Source organism: Trachemys scripta, chromosome 2 (genome assembly GCF_013100865.1).
Source record: "Trachemys scripta elegans isolate TJP31775 chromosome 2, CAS_Tse_1.0, whole genome shotgun sequence".
NCBI lineage: Eukaryota > Metazoa > Chordata > Testudines > Emydidae > Trachemys > Trachemys scripta.
The window spans coordinates 146,450,738-146,472,158 of record NC_048299.1 but is presented as its reverse complement, the minus strand read 5'-3'; the positions used below and the strand labels follow the sequence as shown (position 1 = coordinate 146,472,158).

Sequence of the window (21,421 nt, the reverse complement as noted above, 5' to 3'; positions counted from 1 at the left end):
AAGTGAACAGTGTATAAATTGTTGAATTATGGCTTTTTTTTTTTGGTCTGCAAAGGGCTCCAGAACCACCCTGCTGCTTATAGCTTCCCTAGTCAGCAACAGATTTAAATGGCTGTTCAGAAACTTGTAGGAAGCAGGGATGCTGTCAGCATTGCTATTCTACTTGGCTGCTGTTGGAGCCTCTGCAGCACTGGAACGGTTGACCTTGGACTTTGCGGGTAGCTCCTCATACACTCTTTGACATCTGCCTTGAGCTGGTCAGCTTAGCTTTCTGGTTAGGAGAGATCTGATTCCTCTCCTCTTTTCCCCCCCCCCCCCGCCTTGCTTACATTCTCCAGCCCTATCTAGCTCTTATGTCTGGAGATTTGAGGCCAAGGTCCTCACTTCCTTCTCCTTAATCTCTTGTGAATTGCATGAAAGGAAAGGAAGGCAGAGAGAGAACAAGGCTGTTCCTAATGGAAGACAAAGCTCTAGGCCTGGCAGTGGTGTGAGATGATCTGGAGGGGTAGATGATTGGCTGATGCTAGATGATCCTAGGGAGCAAAGACAAGAAAGAAGACCTAGAATGAGACAGTTGCTTTAAGTGGGAACCACTTCAGCAAAGGGACTGGCATTGTGCCATTGGTGGTTGTGGTGTGAATTTAACGGCTTGCCCCTTGGTGAGGGCACTGGACGGGAAGATGCTGTACAATCGTTTCAGGAGTAGAAGTATCAGGGTTTGTTCCTTGTGTGGCTGCTGGAAGTTATTTGCAATGACCGGTAGAGTTTTGGATAGTTAGTTACAAAGCTTTGGACACGCTGGAAACAATAGTCAAAGGTCTTTAAGATAGCAGGTAGCTCAGAGGTTATTGCACACGTGTTACTGATAAGATAGTAAGAGCGAGATTTAAAAAAAAATCTACCCTGTGGTTTGGCTTAGCTGGTGTTTGGCTAAATTTCATGTTTTAACTGTATTCCAACCTGGAAACGACCACTCTTAACGTTTTTAGGATTCTTTTGAAACAAGAGAATAATTACATTTTATAACAGTGATTCCTTACAAACAGATGCACATATTATTATTGGTTCATGTGTGGACAAGACTGTTTCCCCATAACACAGCTGATTATATATCATCCTTTGAGATTTGTCCTCTCCTAGAACTCTGCAAAAAGACTCCCCATCCCTTCTGTGACACTGCACCCCATATTCTTCATAGTGATATTATTACATAGCATAATTAAGATGTATTTTATGCAAGATGGGCCGTGCAAGGTGTCATTGGAAAAGGTATGATTTGCTGAAGATGATTATCCTGTTTGCATGCATGTATCCATTTTGTATCTGAAGTTCTGAATATTGACTATGTGTCTGTATTTCACATGTAGTCACATCTGGGCGATGCCCACTAGGCAATATACTTCCAGTCTAGACAGCTGGTTGGGAAGAACCTATTCATGGTAAGGGGCCATTAGAAAGAACAATAGGCCTTAAAAGAAGCTTATCCCACACTGGGTGAACCTTCCTGAGAACACTCCAGACAGCCTATAAGCAATGGCTGCTATGACACTACAAGGACATGTGATCAGGCCACATGACTCTGGACTCCATCTTGGGATGTCAGTGTTTTTCCACAAACCGGTCTGGGAGCCAAGTTTTAAAACAAAGGGTTCCCGCCATAGGCTAAAGCTATATAAGGCAGGGAGTGACATTGTCTGTTGTTCTTCACTCCCCACACAAGAAGACTCCTGGAAAGACCTGAGGCGCAAAGACTGGACTGGGGGAAATGCTGGACCCAGGCTAAAGGGATTTCTAGCCTGTGTATGAAGACCTGAGAAACCCAAGCTGTAAAGCTAATGCAGCTTGTACCTTAAGAATCTGTAAGTCTGCCTGTACCATCAGTAAGGGTGAGAATCTGCTAATTCATATCCAATTGTATAAATATTATGCTCAGTTTGCATTTTTGTTTATCTGTTAGGTAATCTGCTTTGATCTGTTTACTATCCCTTACAATCACTTAAAATCTATGTTTTGTCGTTAATAAACTTGGTTTTCCTTTATCTAAACCAGTGCGTGTGAGTGAAATGGATGGGAAATTGTTGAAGGAGCAAAGGCTGTTGCATATTCCTTTCCACATTGAGGGGGAGGCGAACTGGACAATACATTCATACTGGTTGGAGTTTGGACCAGGGCAGGACGGTACACCTCTGGGGTCTTAGGCTGGGAAGCTGGTGGTAATTTTGGCTGTAGCCCCTCTGTTGTTGGTTCACATGCAGTGGCTGGTCAGAGAGCCTGCATGTAACTGCAGCTGGGCGTGTCCCTACCTGTGTGTATGCTGGTGGAAGTGGAAGACAGGGAGCGTGTCTGCAGCTTGTCACAGCAGCACAGTATCTGAGGGAGGCCAGGCTGATGGGTCAGTGGTATCCCAGTTCTAGCTAGCACCCCGGGGGGAACCCGTCACATCCCTCCCCCCACCACACACCTGAAACTTTACCCAAAAATTCCTTGCCTTAAAGTATATGGGGAGCACAAAGCCACCTTTGTGTGAAATTTTGTGCTTATAAAATTATGAGCTGAAGTGAGGGAGAGTGGCCGTTGTTAAAATCCGAGTTTTTGCATGTAAACATTAATGTGACGGTAGGAGCTGAGATTTAGTACTGAACAAACTGCACGTACAGTAAAAATCAGAACAATGTTCAGAATTCATTCATTGTTTAGCCACCTGATTCTTGGTCAGAGACAGCAGAGTGTCCCAATAAAGCCTTCCTTCCCGTTTCACGAAGCTTTTTATACTCACAGTGGTCAAGATGAAAGAAGAAATCACCCTCTTGCTCTGTTTATTGACCCTGCACATGAGTGGTTTTCAACCTGTGGTCCACAGATCCGCAGACTAAGATTTCCAAAGGGGGCTGCACCTCCGTTCGAAATTTTTTAGGGGTCCGCAAATGGAAAAAAAGTTGAAAACCACTGCTATACATCTAAGCCCCTTCGTTTTCAGTTTAAACCTATTTTTACTGAAAAATGCCTGGGTTTTACAAAATATTCTTTTTCCGATTTTCACCCTACTTTTGTATCATTCAAATATATAAAAATAACTTCTTTTATTAGGAAAATACAACACATTGCATGCGATATATATATATATATATATATATATATATTACAATAATACATTAGTCTGTGTGTATATGCAAAGAGGCCTGTGGAACTAAGGCTCTGTGTTAGTCTACAAGATGCACACACTAAACAAACAGACACGCACGCAAGCTCTGAAGTGCCTGCACATCTGAATGTACTGATGAATCTCATGCCTACCATGTACCCATTCAAGCTGTTAGCAGATAACGGTTTAAAGATTTGACCCACTAAAATGGGAAGAAAACAAAAATCTGTATCAGAATGTGTTTCAAAACACAAGGAATTATTCAAAAGTTTTAAAAAACAAAAACAGGAGAAAAGGATGAAGTTGAGTTTATGTGCTGCAAATGGTGTGGCCCAATTATTAAATAGAACTATTAGTCTATAAATATTTACAAGTCTACAACAGCAAACTGTTTATTCAGATGAAAAGTTTTATTTGGGGATTAGAGGATGTATTGTTTTCTTAAACTCAGAGGGGCCATTGTGTTTTGAGTTCTCCTTTTAGTTCTGCAGCAAACCACATTGATGAAGGGAATTCAGAACATTATCTACTGAATACCCTCCCCCCCCGTCTTTCCATCCACCAAAATAAACCCTGATATTTACCCAGAAAAATTTATTATTTTTTTTTGGCACTGATTTTCACCTGTTTTTGTTGTTGTTATGGTAATAAACACTGATAAATTTCTGGGAAAAATTAAATAAAATAAAGATGGAAAACAAAGAGCCCTATACACGTAGAACATACTTGACCCAGGAATCTGAACCCAGCTCTTCCCCACCCTTTTCTATTCTGGGACAGCCAAGAGCTCAGTTTAAAGCATGTTAATTTAAAGGGAAATACATCCAAAAGGGAGATAAAAACAAGTAGCTTCATTTTAAATTTCATATATAGAAGAGCACAATATACACCTACATTCCACCTACTTACTCCCTTTCAGTGGAAAATGGCATTCTTTAATTTCTGTCCTACACTGCTATACAGCGTTGGTGTGTGCTTATAGAGCAGTTTAACACCTAGGAGTGGCATTGCCCACTGCTAGTATCGGCGAAGCACTGTGGGAATCTTTGGGATGAAAGTCACTACAAAAGTGACAGAGTTTCTCCCTTGAGTAATGAGACAATTTCTCTGCTGTGGAAGGTGCTTCATTCCTGGGCTCAGATGGTTGAATTTCAGCAAGCTGAAGAGAGAGACCTAGAAGTGATGAACAATTAAAATGCAATGAAAAGAAAGCTACAGAATCTGGCCTGTCAGAGGTTGAGGTAGTCATCACTGATTCTCAAGTCGGCTGGAAGAAAAACCACGCATCTGAAGTCACACAAGAGTAGGATGCTCCAGAAGCAATTAGATGTGAACCATACAACTAACTGTCCATCCACCCCATAGACCCAGATTAAGTTGCCAGGTAGTTAAAGTTTCCCCATGCAGGTATCCCCACCAATCTGGCACTTAATGAAGCCTGTAAGGTTGGTTATTTTAAAAAAAAAAAAAAAAAAGGCGGGGGGGGAGGGGGACGACAGGGAGAATTGTCAGACATTTATTGACACAGGCATTTCCCATGTGTTCCAGTTCAGTGAGCATCCAGGAATTGGGACATGCTTATAAACGGAGAGCCGCTGCATGCATCATCACAAAAACACATGCTGACTGAAGTATTACTGTCCCCCCGCTACTGAGCCTTGTAGCTTTGTTTTGAACACAATCAAATTTAGCAAGTCAGTAGGATCTGATCAGAGATGTGTGCAGTCTGTGTTCAGCCCAGCAACAGCCAGATAAAAACTTGATATTGGTGTCAGCAAGTGTGATTCATTCAGAACAACATATCCTGGTGACTCACTCAGTCAGCACAGCATGATGTTTAGCTGTGAGGATGGATGTGTCCCCCTCACCCACTGCTCCAAAAAAAAAAAAAAAAATCCTATTTGGAGTTGGTTTATTCGGAGAGGGTAAATGTACTGGGCTCAGAGTCCTTTGCAATTATGTATTACAACATACAGTGGTTGCAAGATTCTGTCATCTTAGCACTGGCCTAATATTTAGACTTGTTTGAAAAAAACGTTTACTAGACCCTATTGTAAAGAGTCCTTTCGGGAACCATTTTTCAGATTGCTTCTCTTTGCTAGAGCGCCGTTTAGCACCGACACCTCTCTGGCGTGCTTTGTCATTGTTGCATCGATCCGTGGAGATACACATACACACAGGTACTGACTGGGAATGCGACATGAACGCTGATCCATGTCCCCCGTCAAAGGGGTAATCACGCTTTATACTCCTAGCACTCAAATATAAAAATGTTATTAAAGCTAATGTTAAAATAATTATATAATACATAGGTGGTGAAAAGAGTGTCTGTACATCTGGGTATAGTGCTTAGATTATCGACAAATACAAAGTTTGTTTTTAAAAGTCACATGCTACATAGAGTACATAATCAGCAATAACCCAAATTGAGGTGAATAGATTTAACAATACAGTTTAGATATTAGAATCCAAATATTCCGGTATATCACTCATGAAAAGTTGTACAGAGATTTGGTTGTGGAAAGCAAAATATATTAGTGAGTGGAGAGTGTCCCTCAGTAATTGAGAACTAGGTAGGTTGTCCATTTAGAAAATACAATCCATGAGGAAGGTATTTCAGTTACTTTCCTGACTGCGCACAGTGATGGGTTCTCCAGGAATATTGACAAGATAGACAATGCTTCAGAGCACACGCTGATCAACACTGAGGTCAGGACGGAATTCCTCTCCTAGGTCCCAAAGCGTGCAGCACTACACACCTAGTGAGTAGCATTATCAGGTGGCAATTTGACATTCCCGGACCACCCAGTTATTGACTACGGCCAGAGGCAGGAAGCTGGATTTGATGGAATAGTATTGATCAAGTCACGTTCTCCTGGGGGGCAGATCTCCATCTGGAACCTGAAGGAAACAGGAGCAAGTGTGTAAGGGTTTGTCTACACTACCCGGTGCTGTCCCATGCCAGCTGACTCGGGCTAAGGGGCTATTGAATTACGGTGAAGACATTCAGGCTCAGGCTGGAGCCTGGGCTTGAGGACCAAGTAGGAAATCCATAATCACTATCAGACTACCTGGAAGTAATTAGAGCTCTATTTCTGCAAGCACTTTAGCGTCTGGTCTGCCATTACCTCAAGAACATGATTGCGGGATTATAGCTGTACTGTTTTCTTGCTGGAAGTCCAATTTGCTGAAATTAGGGGAATGAGCCTCCCCAGTCTGTCCCAAACCCAGAGCTAAACAAGCACCTCCTCCCACATTTCACTGGTCCCACATACACTGAGTTGTTTAATATCCATGGAGTTGGGCTGCATTTTTCTTTCTCATGAATGCAGAAGTCAGTGGAGAAATGCTTCTAAGCTCAGGTTCCCAACACACACAGCCAAGGAGGAGTACATTGGAAGAGTTCTGTTCTCTTCACCATAAAGCAGACGATGGTCCCGGAAGTACAGAGAGCAGTTTGATTTCCCCTTCTCCCTCCCAAAGGACATTACTACATTGCAGACTCTTCCCCATCCTCTACATTTAGTCTCATTGTCAGACCTTCAGCAGAGGGTAGGTTTTTCACCCTTCACTTTAATTAGTTGCCTCAATTTCTGGAAGATGTTGCACACAAGCAGATCAAGCAGCTGGGAAGAAGCAATTTCTGAACGTAGATCCAGCAGAGCAACTAAGGATCTAGTACTGTATCTGGTTTGCCAATTTTGTTCCATTTCTCCCTACATTTAAATCCCTCCTAAGACCCATTTCATCTGCAAGACAAACAAAGGGGAGCAAAGCTCTTGTAGTAGCTATAAATTAGTTCCCTAAAAGAAAGTGTAAGTAGGTGGCATGTAGGTACCTAAGTTGACAGTTGGCTAGAGCATAATGGCTAACGCTGCTTATGAAAAGTGCTTTGGGAGAATTAGTGACCACAATTGGTCAAGACCCAAGTTTTGCATTTCATTTGACTAATTACTTAGGCCTTGATTCTGCAAGTCCTGCCACATGCGAGCTGCTGCCTACACACCAATAATGTAAGTTGGGGCCTTACTGAGTTGTTCCCATTTCTTTAGTTGTCAGTTCTATTGACCCAAAGCCCGATTCTTTTTTTTTTTTTTTTTTTTGTTAGCAATAGCTAGTATTTTCTGTCTCTGCTTCTTGCTAGATTCTTGCAAAAAGAATAAATGTCTCTTTCCATTTAGATGAGGTGAGTGCACAGATAAAAGGATTTCTTGAACTAATACAAATCTAACGCTGTTAATTGCTTGGGTTGGTTTCCCCATTTGGTGGTGACGTTTTTGGCATAGAAATACTGCCACTTGTTTCCATGACAACTTGGATCATGTCACAGATACTCAGGCAAATAGCTGATGCTCAGTGTCCATGTGGGAAAAGGCTGGGCTAAACGTGCATGAGTATTTAGTGATGTTTGCTTACACGAGGAGCCCAAAAAGCCACAATAGGAGAAGATGGTATTTGTTTTACCCTTAAGAATTGGTTTACTTATTCCAGAATTCGTGTCAAATATCCTGGTTTATAACGTGTACTGGTACAAACTGTGCTCTCAGAAAGGCTGGCAAGAACTAATAGTTCAACCTGGAAAACAAGAGCAGGGCTCTTCAACCAAGAGATAATGCTAATAAGAGGGGATGGGATAGGAAGATGTAAAATAACACAGGATCAGGAAAGATGGTTTGTGTGCTGCTATGTATCCTTTTTGCTAATGCAATACTAAGGGATGAGGCAGAGGCAGCCAGTGAAATTGAAAAACACATTCTAAAAAGGAGATGGTAAACTCTCTGTGGCGAGGACGGTCTTCTTGTTCTGTTTGTACAGGGCCTAGCACTGTCAGGCCCTGATCCATGACAGGAGCTCCTAGGTGCTACCCCAATAAAAAGTAATTGGTAATTTTACACAACCCACTTAACTTGTGGAACTTATTGCCTATTGACTACCTTTCACCATCCAAGGATTTGCTTGAAAAATAGCTATCAATGGATGTTTGTTATTAGATGAATACAACAGGTGTTTAGTTCTCAGCCACTACAGTACAGTTCAAGGCTCTTGTTCTACCTTGTTGTTTATAAACTCGTTCTTTTACTTGTTATAGTAGTATTGAGGTTATGAGTTTAGTAAAGTTCAGACGGGTTAGAGACGTTTATATGGCAAGGAACATCAGCAGTTGGATGTAATAAGATTAATAGATTCCAAGGCTAGAAGAGACCATTATGATTGTCTAGTCTGACCTCCTGTATGACACAGGTCATAGAACTTCCCCACAATAATTCCTAGAGATAAAAATATAAGTGGTATAACCCCTTATCCTTCATGGGTTAGGAAGAAACTTCCTTTGGGCGTAGGGTTATTTCTCTGAAGCTTGTAGTATTGGACACATTTGGATTAGATGGATCTGTGTATCTGTGATTCGACTGAATTACTTCCAAGTTATAATGGCTATAATGAGAACTGATCAGTACCTGACTTGTATTATGAGAACAAGGGATCGCTCAGACTAATGGCCTTGTATAAAAGAAAACAGGTCGTTACACAACAGACTCAGCTGGTGGCACTCGTTGCTGGAGGAGGTCATGTGCCTGAAATTTTTCAAAGTCTGCATAACTTTATAATCTCTATTTGTGATTCCCCAAGAGAAAGTAAGAACGCCCGATTGCTGCATTGAACTGCCGGCTCTCCCCGCCCTCCACAACATTTTTTGGAGGCTAGTAGGGATGGTGGGGAATTATTTGCCAAAACGTTTTTCCACTGGAAGATGCTAACTTGTTGAGACAAACTTTTTGCAGAAATGTATTTGTTTTGACAATTTTTACTGGGCAGGATTCTCCGATCCAGGATGGAATTTCTGCTGAGAGAGACACTCCCACTCCAGAATAACCAATAGCCTAGACGTTAAGGCACTCACTTGGGATGTCCAAAGCCCTGCTCTGAATCAGGTAAAGCAGGCACTTGTACAAGGGTTTTCTACATCCCAGGTGAGTGCCCTAACCTATGGACTATGACTCTTCTGGGGTGGGTCTCATGCTTTTTTCATGAAAAATTTGGAACGAAAACCTTTTGAACGTGGAATGAAAACAAATGATGAAATCGCTTGTTTTGTTTTTTTGTGAAACAGAATTCTTGTTTTCCGGCCAGCCCTCGTAGCTGGGTGCCTCTTTGCCTTCCCCTAAAGAATTTGGAATTGGTCTCTGCTGATGGCAGGATACCAGGCTTTTTTTAGATCAATGACCTAATCCGTCATGGTAAATCACGTGTTGCTATACAAACTTAACACTGCATAACATACTCCCCTCTAGTAGTCTTGTTAGAATGTTGAATGAAGTTAAAGGGACACATTTTTTTCTCCCCAGACTCAATGAATGGCTTGATGGCCCATATACTCAAATGCCACTTTTCCGCCACTCTGGTCATGCAAAGGAACCTTAAATATGTGTAGCTATAACTTACTCCCATTGCCACTTATGTAATGTGGCCGTAATTGGGCTGTGAATGGTTTAAAAAAAAAAATCTATGTAGTTCTTTCAGACCTTTGTTGTCTGACAAATGTGTTTCCCCATCCCCTTCTGTACCCTCAAAAATATTTTTTAAACTTGCAGAGCTTGACTTGTTTCAAACAAGGAGTCCTATTTTAGTGGGCACAATTACATCCTTGCCCTTTATCGTCCTCAAATTTGTTCATCCTTTATCTTCCATCTGCAAGGAATTGGGGGCTCATTTTGTTACAGGGGCTTGAAATTATGCCTATAAAGAGCAGTAAAGGTTTTTTGGAGGTGTGTAAATTTCAAACAAAGCCAGAACTGTTGCACTTTTTCATGACTAGCTTTTCTGTTAAAGATAAAATAATTGGTTATAGTGCAGATTATATTCTTAAATAGAGAGTTGACAAACAAAAAAAGTTAAGGGGAAAAAGTTGGCGCTGTGTGTGTGTGTGTGTGTGTGTGTGTGTGTGTGTGTGTGTGAAGAGTGTTTGAAGAGTGTTTGCAGTACAGGGACTATAAACAGGTTTCCTGCTATCTGATGCGGTAAATGCAACTATTTTTGTATGACTGAGCCTTTTCATATAGAAACCCAGTGTTATGTGAGGCAATATCATGTGTGCAACATGGTTCAAGATCTGCTGCTAACGCATCATTGATGGAATAAAATCTGGATTTAGGAGCAGTTAGAGGGAACCTTGCAGCTTCGCTGGACTGATGTATTGATGCCGTCTGCTCATGGTCCTTATTACCCCAGAATGACCAACTTCCAGCCTTGGTTTCAGGTTTAGGGTGGGCTATTTGGATTCTTAGCTAGCTCCTATTGCACCCGGATCTGTCTTGTGTGAGAGATGGAGCAGAGCAGTCTCTGTAAATGCCTGACTGGTGTCTGTTTAGCAGCAGGGGGATGCCATGGCTGGGAAAAGATCAGACTAACAGTTTTCTGGTACTAGCCTGAGATCAGAGGATCATAGTACGGGCTGCAAAGGCTCTGTCTGGCTTTGCTCCTGGGAGAGCTCTCTGCACAGGTCCAATTTTAGAAATGTTTTCTTTGTGTGACCTCCCTCCCTCCTCACCCCCACACACTTTGTTTTACTTTTCAAAAAGGGCTTTGTGGAAGGAACTCAAAATATGAAAATTAAGGGAGGAGACTTATTTTTGAGTGGCGTCCCTGGAAGATGGCTTAACCTGCTACAAGCTCTTTGTTTTTTGGGTCTCCATAATCAGCTGTTTCAAGTGCAGGGAAGAGGCTCATATTCAGGAAGGAATACGGTCTATTGCTGGAAAAGGGGATGAGGAGTCTGGGGTACTGAGTATTGTTCCTGACTTCGACTCACTATATGACGTGGGGGCAAATCTCTTAGCTTCTCTGGGCTTCAGTATCTGCAACCACAAAAAGGAGATAAGACACCCATGGGGGATGTTTTAGAATCATAAAACTCATCTTTGCGGAAGAGCAAAGTGTTATCACCCCCATTTTGTTGATCTTCCACAGCTGAAGAAACGTTTTCACAGAGGCGATCGTGTCAATTACAGGCAAATGAGCCTAACTGGGCAAACTGGTTGAAACGGTAGTAAAAAAAACTAAGACAATGAGACACGATAGAGACCTATAAAATCATGAATGGTGTGGAAAAAGTGAATAGGGAAGTGTTATTTCCCACGATACAAAAACCAGGGGTCACCAGGTGAAATAATAAGCACCACGTTTAATACAAACAAGAGGAAATACTTTTTCATACAATGCACAGTTAACCTGTGGAACTCATTGCCATGGCATGTTGTGAAGGCCAAAAGCATAAATAGGTTCAAAGAAGAACTGGATAAGTTCACGGAGGATAGGTCCATTAATGGCTATTTGCCAAGATAGTCAAACGCAACCTCATGCTCGGCGCAAATCCTAAACCTCTAGTGACCGGAAGCTTGGGGGGATCACTCCAACTGCCCTGTTATGTACGCTGCCCATGAAGCCTGGGTACTGGGCTAGAAGAGGGACAGGAAACTGGGCTAGAAGAACTGCTGCTCTGACCCCGTATTGCAGTTCTTATGTCCTTATGTAAAGGAACCAGTGAATGCAGAGAGTGATTTTGCTCTAGTTGAGTTGAATAGACGGCTACTTGGAGCATCAGTAGCCCAGAGCAATTCTCAGGGGAGCAGCTGGGGAACAAGGGATCTGACAGATGCAGAGAACGTAGCCTGAGTGGGGAAGCTGAAGTAGTATTTTTAGGCTGCAGACTTAGCATATAGGCCAAATCCTTCAAGCCTCACTCTCCCAAGTAGTTACAGTGAAGCCAGTGAGGCATTAAACGTTAAAGTCCCTAGCTAAGTTGAGAGCCCATTATACTAGCTTGTGTACCTCCCACTCTAAAGAGACAAGACCAAGGGCAGGAGAGGAGGAGAAGAATCACAGAAATGTAGGGCTGGAAGGGACCTCAAGAGGTATATTGTCCCCATTTTACAGATCAGGAACTGAAGCTCAGTGAGATGAAATGCCTTGCACAAAGACCCAGGAAGACTGGCTCATCTAGGAATTGAAAACCCAGGTCTCCCGAATCCCAGTCCAGTGCCTCAGCTGCAAGAGCAGCACGCTTCTTGCAGAACGAAGAGCAAGTAGGATCTGGCCCATGATCTTTTAAAACATAAATACGTGATAGTAAACAAAAGATCCCGAGACAGAATACTCAGGTGCTGTGTTTGCACAGCTTGAATTGCTTTGATGAGCCTGTTACATGTTAGTCTGTCTTGCAAGCAGTAACCAAAGAGCATAAATGGTACAAAGGGTATTCGTCTCCCTTAAATCTCTTGTGATTCCAAACTCTAACAGATTACCTGTGTTTATTACTAAAGAAAGTTAGGCCAACACTTTTACAGAATGCCCTCTGAGGGTGTCCAAATTGAAATGCTTTTTGGGATTCTCCCCCTCCCCCCCAAAGGTGTTGAGTTTATGCTGACATCAATATTACCTGAGACACATGTGGCTGGATTTTTTTTTTTTTTTTTTATTTCGGTCACCTAAAAATCAACGCTTACAATCACAGGCTAGTATCGATGGACATATCTTTCTACCTGTGATTCCTCTGTGTCTGTATCATTTAACATCATCTGTGCTACTTGTAGGTCATTTTGCCTCTTGTGACCAACCAGTTTTATGCAAGATGTATTAATATCTGATGATCATCCTTTACCAAACTGTCTAAGGATCTGTCTGCTTTGTTTGCTGCCTGTCAAGAAAGTAATTGCAACACACGAGGTTGTTACCATGGCAATTCCACAGTTGGATTAAGCAGACCAGACCACAGCACATCATTCACCGGCTAAACAGCAAGTTATTTAGCACCCTGGTCAGCTGCTTTAAACCAGTGTTTTGCTGCGGGATGGTTGCAATTTACATAAGTTATAAAAATAATGGAAAATTACTGAGTCTCTTTCCGCCCTAGCCCATGTTACTATGCACTATAATGTCCTATATAATCCCAGCTCCGTTTTAGAGAGGAATTAGCATGGGAGCAGTGCTGTTCTGACACCATGGCTTTAAAAAGAAAACCTAATTGATGTTGTCTGTCAGCTTGACTGGTGACTTTCCCAGCAGGGAAAATTCTTTTCTTCCAGTGCCTGTCAGGATCAAATGGAACAGTCAACACACACTGCAGTAATTATTCCTAATTTAGCAATGTACTTTCAGTGTCCCTTTCAGTTCAGGGTTCTGTTGGCTGCCTTTTTTTGTACTCTCATCTGGTAAGATCTTAGAACCAGGAGCGATAGACATCTTGAAAAGTCAGGCCTGGGTGTGCCTATAATAAATCATTGCTCCTGAAAGGTACTCCAGACCAAGTGCTTTGTCCACAGGCAGAATACCTTCCCAGGGACTACTTTGTCCTAATCCTCACTCAGAGGGAACACTCTGCTTTATTGCTGTCAGCCAGAGATTATTGTTGCTGGGGGTGGGGGGAATAGATGGCAAGATCCAGATGGAGAATTCTATGGAAATCTCCCATGCTGAGAACAGGAAAATGCAGAATGACCACAATCGCATATCCTGTTTTAAATAACCATCCGCCAGTTTGGGTGGAAGTTGAACCTATACTCTCGAGACTGAAGATGACATTGCCTGAGCCATCCAGTCTGCCCCGTCTGTCTCTCCCTCCCAACCCAGGCCCAGAAAATAAAGCATAAAAGCGTTACTTTGCATGTCTGTGGTGCCTTTTCTCTTAGTCTCTGAGCACTTTGCAAACATTAAACCTCACCACACTCTCGGAAGCACTTAAGAATTATTTCACCCACTTTGCAAATGGGTGAAAACTGAAGCTCCTCGGGGCCACGTCTCCTTCTTTAATCACAAAATGTTCAGTCTTTCAGTGCCCAGTCTGCAAGCACAGGCTCTGTGTTAGAGGTGGCTGTGCAGAATGCACAATAAATAAAATATGGTAGGGTTAAGGTTTGTACAAGTTAATATGTTTGACCTCTCTAGATTGGTGGTATTCATCTCAACCTGATGCACTTAGGTAGAGTAGTGGATGCAGCGTGGGAAGGTCACATGCCATCTGGAGTGAAGTAGGCAAAGTGCCATCCTAAGTTTCAGGACTCATGAGTATCCATGTGGAAAAGACCATTCTTCTGGTTTAGTGCATCTGTGCGCTTCCATCACTGGCACAAGAACAATTGCTGTAAGGGGCACAGAGATTAGTTATCTTGCGATTCCCCGAATATTGCCATATAGAGTTATAAAGCAGTGCTTTCCCAGAGGCCATATGGGTACTATACTTGAGCTACAATGAAACGATTTTTTTGGCCTGTGATCTCTTTCCAGAGCCTTCTCTCAAATAAGGATAACTTGGTCAGCCTAATTAGTGGGGGGAGGATTCAACAGAAGTCCAGGTTTAGCGTCCTTTCTCTGCATGTCCAAAGCATGCTCAGTCCACCTGCTTTTTAGCTAGTGACATCACAGCATGTGATGTCCTAGAACGATTTGGATGCAGTAGAACTTCAGAGGTTGTTTGTAATTGTGAACAAAACGTTCTGGTGGTTCTTTCAAAAGTTTACAACTGAACATTGATTTAATACAGCTTTGAAACTTTACTATGCAGAAAAAAATGCTGCTTTTAACCATGTTAATTTAAATGAAACAAGCACAGTTTCCTTACCAAGTCAAATCTTTTTTTAAACTTCCCTCTTTTTTTAGTAGTTTACATTTAACACAGTACTGTACTGTTTGCTTTTTTTTTTTTCTTTGCTGCTGCCTGATTGCATACTTCTGGTTCCAAATGAGCTGTGTGGTTAACTGTTCAGTTCATAACTCTGGTGTTCATAACTCTGAATTTCTGTTCTACTTGAAGACTCAAAGAATTATTGGTTGCGTGGAGGCATGTATCTGATATAAGATTTTTGATTGTAGTACAGTCACTCCTGGAAGCCTAGTGCTGAATACCCTACAGGACAGGTTTGGGGTGCATTCAGCAAAAAACAGTTACACATTTTAAAGTTGGTTTTATTTATCCTATGTAAAGTCCGCTGGCTCCTCCTGGAAGCCTAGAGGAGCCAGCGGACTTTACATAGGATAAATAAAACCAACTTTAAAATGTGTAACTGTTTTTTGCTGAATGCACCCCAAACCTGTCCTGTAGGGTATTCAGCACATAAATCCAGATTTATTTCAAGTTCCTATTTGCTTTTGCTATTCATTTTGGAATAAAGTCCAGAAGCAAGAACAATAAACCCTCCCTCCCCACAAGACTGGCTCTGAGCAAATTCGTTGCGGTATACAGTACAACAGGGAGGTTTGGGGGTGTGGCTTTGTTCTGATTCCATAGATCACTTACCCCAGGAAATGGTGTCGGTATGTCCCCCCCCATGGCAATGGATGGAAGTGGCTAAAAATACTGCTCTGACAGCCTGGTTGTCCTTGTCTATGGGAATCTGGCTTGTGGCCATTGCTACCTGATGTCTTAGGGCCAATATCCTTCCCTGCTTTCAGGGAGACTGAACAAGGATCTTGCTTTTGTTCCTGCGGGATTTTATTAAACCAGATACACTTAAATGTGCATTGGCCCGACCTCTAGTTTACCAGGGAGTTTCTCCTGGACCAGCTCCAGGCGCTGTCTCATCTAGCAGAGCACTGGAATGTTGCAGGAGCCCAGGGAGATTAAGTTTGACAAAGCTGACAGCATTTGCTGACTTAGTTCCCTCTTTGCACTTCCTGAAAACACACTCCCATTGGGGAGGTTTAAAATTAGCACATGTTGGGCTCTGGGGGCTGACTTGAGACTTGGGCATGACTTGCCACTCGACACGGAAGTGTGGATGTTATAGGTAAGGGTAAGATTTTGTCATGTGTGATGGGGTGTTTTTTTTAGTAGAAGTCAGGGACAGGTCACAGGCAATAAACAAAAAGTCACGGAAGCCGTGACCTGTCCCTGACTTCTACTTAAAATAACTGACAAAATAGGGAGGTTGGGTCCAGCACTGTGGCTCTGGGGTCCCCCCTGAGCCAGGAGCTGCAGGGGCCTCCTGCTGAAGCAGAAAATGTCATGGAGGTCTCTCATAGTCATGATTCTGTGACCTCCGTGACATAATCTTAGCCATAATTATAGGCGCACACTGCACAGTAAGGAATGTAGCGTACTAAACTGAGCTGCTAACGGTCACTTGCAGAAGGCAAAATCTTTCTCTTTGCTGCTGTTTGATGTATAAAGGACTGAAGAGAAGCAGTGTGGCCTAGTGACCAGGGTGCTGGACTGGGAGTCAGAATGCCGGCCAGAATTCTGTTCCTGGTTCTGCCGTTTGTGCAAATCTCCTTTAGTCTTTGTTTCCCCTCCCACGCAGTCCATCTTGCCTGTTTTGGTGATAAGCTGTTACTGTGTGTTTGTACAGCACCTAGCTTAGTGGGGCTCTGCTCTTAGCTGGGTGTTGCACCAATACAGATTGGGTGGTGCATTGGGTACATGTCCTGGATATTTGGTTGCTGCGGTGGCTTAAAGGGACAGTCAGGTTTAAATGATGAGACATTCTTCCTTATGGACATTGTGTTTTTCCTGCTTGGCATTTTGGGGGTTTCTTTGGCATTAATTTTAATGCACATGAGTTAAGCCATTGCATAGAAATGTACAGAGAACAATCTCCAAAAGCACAAGTCTTCCCCATCTTTCTGGAGACCTTTCACTTGAATTCTGTGAGTTACTGCTTACTCAGAGACCCACCTGGGGTTCCCAAACACCTCTTGACAAACTCATGTACCCGTGACCTCTGGTGCATCGTTTAGGCTTTAGAACAACTACAAAGCACCTTTGGTGATACAAAAAAGGACCCCTTCTCTTTGAAGTCCATAGTAAAACCTTCATTGGCTTCAGTTGCAGGTGGTTCTGCCCCATAGGTTCTATCACATAAGTGTTTGGCTCACAAACCAGAACAGGGTCAATGAAGTAAGCCAGTTTGTGCCCAGAATATCTTGCCATCTTTTCCTTTTAGCTACAGGCTGTGCTGAGAGGAAATAGAGTGGAATAAGGGCGGACTGACTTGATCTAGTGCATTTTTAAATTAAGATCAAAAGAATGATCACCAGTATCTAATACAACTGTTTGCCTGTGTTTGTCCTGCAGGAGTCTGAGTCAGAAAACAAGCTGGATGGAGAGACTGCATCGGACAGCGAAAGCAAATCAGAATTTGGAGGGGCCCCTCCTGCACCTACATCAGATGACACTCCTGAGGTCTTAAACAGGGCCCTGTCCAACCTATCTTCAAGGTAGCATTAAATACAACTTCCCCATTGCTTCTGGGGCTCCTACCAAATTGGTGCACTTTCCCTTTTTTACTAATGAGGGTGGATTTGATTTAAATCACTAGTCAGGAAGACTTGATTTAATCACAGATTTCTACATAAAAGTGCATTCTGGTTGAATGTTATAACCTTAATACATATACATATTCTTCACAACTCAGAGATAGATATAGGGTGGTTGTTTTTTTTTAAAGGTACACACTATACATTTTTAAACAGTGGTTTATTTTGAAAACTTTTCAGGTGAGTTTTTTACAACTATATCAGAAAATGAATGATTGGTTGGTTATTTCATTGATCAAAGGTAATTGAAGCAGATATTCATGAAGTCATTGGGAGGTGAACTATCTCCAGTTCAACAGGTTAATCATTAATATTCGGAGGATTTTCTTGCCATGCTGTATTAGGAGGAGAACATCACCAGACAGACATTTAAATTGTTTTATTTAACTAAAACAACCACGTTAAGTATTCTGGATTTTTTTCTTCAACAGCAAACATATAATATTTTAACAAAACAAGCATATATCCCTCGCTTCTCACATTTATCTCCAGACTTCTTCTCTTTGTCCAGATGTATCCTGCCCCCAACAATCTTCTATTCATTGAACTTTTTGAAACTTTGCACTTTTAGAGAGAGGTAAGGGATTGACTCTGTACACAAATTTGCAGAGGGACAATAGAGTTGAGGTCTGTTATTTCTCACTTTTATATATTATTTATTCATTTAAAAACATTTTTGCTGTTAACAAGCATGTTACCTCTGGAGACAAATCGACAGATTGAGAACTGCAAAACTAAGCTTCTCTGATGGTATCGTCTAGAGTAGACTAAGCACTGAGTCCCATTGGGTAGATAGAAAGATGAACCTAAATAATCTATACAGAAGCCTGTGAAACCCCATAAGATTGGGTCTCTAATCCATGAACTATTGGAACCTTTCTTAAACATTTCATGAATATATTGTCTCATACTATAGAATTAGAATTTATAATCCCTATTCCACAATGAGATATCTTTGAGCTATAATATATCTTATCTAAAACTAACTTTAGATAAGTTTTTTCCTCAAAAAGCATTTTATCAAAAAAATCAGATTTAAATAATTTTTTTTTTTTTATTTTTACTAACCACTATTTAACCAACCTAGGCAGGCTGTTCTATCCCATCAGTAGATGGTGACAGGAGCAACACACCTCATGGGTAACTGACTGCTCTGGAGGGACTGGCTTGGCTAAAATTTCTGTATTCTGTTCCTGCTCTTAGCCTGTGGAGAGAGCTTTGGGGCTGGCTGAGCGAGTTTGGTGTTGAGCTTGCTTTTCTTTGGCAGAATTGTGGTATGGTCCTTTTATTTCAGCAGATTTAGAGAGTTATCATTGAGAGGTTTCTTTGCAGCATGGCCTAATGGACTGAGGGGGTACTGGATGTTTGGGCCTGAGGTTGAACCTCAGTTATGCCATTCCTGTGTGATTTGGGGCAACTCTTTATCTCCATTTCTACGTCTGTAAAATGGGCAAAATACTCCTACAAAACTAATTCAGACTAGGCAAGGCTCTGTAACTGTCTATTCCTATTTACTCCCTGCCACCTTCATCTGTCACTTTCTCACCCCAAACGAATCTTCAGCACCTTCCGTGCTGTCCCCCAGCATGGAGCTCCCTTCTTGAGCTTACCCAAATGGCCGCTGTGTGAGCTTGAGCTTACCCACATTCCTCTTGGCACCAGAGCTGGGTTAATGGAACAGCATGACATTCTCACTGCCCCCGAGCTAAGGATACACCGCCGTTTCCTGCTTCCGCCTTTCACCAGGAGGCTGTTCAGAAGAGATAATAAGTGCATCTCTCACTGCTTTCCTGCTAGATAGGCCCATAGCCTAATGTTCACTTTTCTCTTCCTGTGATCTAGATGGAAGAACTGGTGGGTCAGAGGGATCCTCACTCTGGCAATGATTGCGTTCTTCTTCATCATCATCTACCTGGGACCCATGGTTTTAATGATGATTGTAAGTGCTGTTTCAAAACCCTTCGTTAAATGGGCCGTTATGGGAGAATGGTTGTCAGGGACCTAGATGGCTGAAAAAAGTGAATGGATACACAGAGCCTTTTGCCTCGAGGTTCCTAGCGCTAACCTGGTCCTGTTTGGTCACGACCGAAAGCTGGTCGAATTGCTGTTCTGCTCAGTGATCTGCAGGGAATAAGGTTCCTCGTCACAATTACTATTTAATTGGTGCCTTCTTGGTGGAATCCTCCTGTTTCCTTTATTGCTATCGCAGCCCAGGTGCGTGGGTGGAGAGCTGAATCTGGTTGAGTGTTGGTCTGCCATTGAGCATTCTGTGTGTATAATATGTGCTTGCGGCGTGGCTTTATCTCGGGATTGAGTCTGTTTAGAGCTGATACAGATCCAGGATTTTCAGCTCAGGCTGTAGAGGTGTGTGCTTTTAGCTTCAGAGATTCCATGTCCAGTCCTTGCTGTGGGAAACCCATCCGACAGCCTCGTTGCATTTGTAAAGACTGTACCAACTACAGTCTGGCTGTATCCCTACTGGGCATGTTCCCTTATCATAGAATATCCGGGTTGGAAGGGACCTCAGGAGGGGGGGGAGGGATAGCTCAGTGGTTTGAGCATTGGCCTGCTAAACCCAGGGTTGTGAGTTCAATCCTTGAGGGGGCCACTTAGGGATCTGGGGCAAAATCAGTACTTGGTCCTGCTAGTCTGTTTAGAGCTGCTAGTGAAGGCAGGGGGCTGGACTCAATGACCTTTCAAGGTCCCTTCCAGTTCTAGGAGATGGGATATCTCCATTATGAAAAACCCCCTGCTCAAAGGGGGACCAATCCCTAAATGGCCCCCTCAAGGATTGAACTCATAACCCTGGGTTTAGCAGGCCAAAGCTCAAACCACTGAGCTATCTCTCCCTCGATGGTGGTCTTGAAGTGCCAGTCCTCTCGAGTGCATGGGATGAACAGTGATTTTTGTCAGTGCCAGTGAAGGCCGGATTGTCTCCCCAGAACTGAGCCGAACTCATGATAGAAAAGCCAGTGTTTGAAGTGCTAACATAACTTAAAGTGAGGCTGTGAGCTCTTGGAGTGGGCCAACCCACGGCCCTGGAGGAAGTAGGGCTAGGAGCGTGTTTTGCCTGGCAGGGAAAGCTGCTAGCTCTAGCTGTAAGCAGGTTGAGCAAGTGAACAATTTCTCAGCCTAGGAGAAGTCCCCTTATGTCAGCTTTGGGAGTGCGGGGGGGAAGGGGAGGTCACTTGCAAGACAATAGAAGAATTCTCCTTGTGGCTCCTGTAAGGGTCAGTCTAAAGCTCCCACTTTTTACATGCATTTAGCATCCCATTGCAGATTATCCGGTCCTGGTTTAGTGTATCTGTGAATGATGCTGCTTCTTAATGTTTGTTTTTCAGGTGATGTGTGTCCAGATCAAGTGTTTCCAGGAGATTATCACTATTGGCTACAATGTGTATCGCTCATATGAGCTGCCCTGGTTCAGGACCCTCAGCTGGTAAGCAGCACGACTGCTGCGGTCTTCATTAGAGTCAAGGAGCACAATACGATCCTTCTCGATGTGCATAATGCCTTTCGTCTAGAGTGCTTTTGAATCACTTGACGCCTCATTGATGTGCAGCCAGCCACCACTGGGCATCTTTTGTAATATTTATACACTTGGTTCCATTGCTTGTCTGATGAGAGCGAGGTCTGAATCTCCTGATCTGTGCCGGGCGGTGGTGTTGAATGCTGTTACTGAGCGAAGCGATGAGTAGACGTTTGACTTGTGGTTCCAGTTGCATTGCTCAGGCCTGAGGGTGTAGGGAGCCATCTGGGATATTTACCTACTGAAATGTATTTGTGCGATTGGGATGAAACTGTATTGGCTGCACCCAGCGTCTGATGGCGTGCCACAGTGAAGGAGGGGAGCACTGCCTCCAGTAGCTAGGAACCTGGAGAAGACTGTTAAGCAGTGCCACCTAAAGGCAAAAGCTTCCTAAGTACCATAATGCTGTACAAAAATTGAACAGGGCTGTTGACATGTTCCCGTAA

General features: G+C 42.9%; 1 protein-coding gene across 1 annotated transcript in view; it reads left to right on the top strand.

Moving 5' to 3' along the window:
- Positions 1 to 21,421, top strand: part of CDS2 (CDP-diacylglycerol synthase 2) — a 40,863-nt gene that overhangs the window by 7,878 nt on the left and 11,564 nt on the right. Inside the window, exons 2-4 of the mRNA XM_034761783.1 lie at positions 17,205 to 17,347; positions 19,289 to 19,385; positions 20,788 to 20,885. Coding sequence (XP_034617674.1) covers positions 17,205 to 17,347; positions 19,289 to 19,385; positions 20,788 to 20,885 — 338 coding nt within the window. The remainder of the gene's footprint in view (positions 1 to 17,204; positions 17,348 to 19,288; positions 19,386 to 20,787; positions 20,886 to 21,421) is intronic.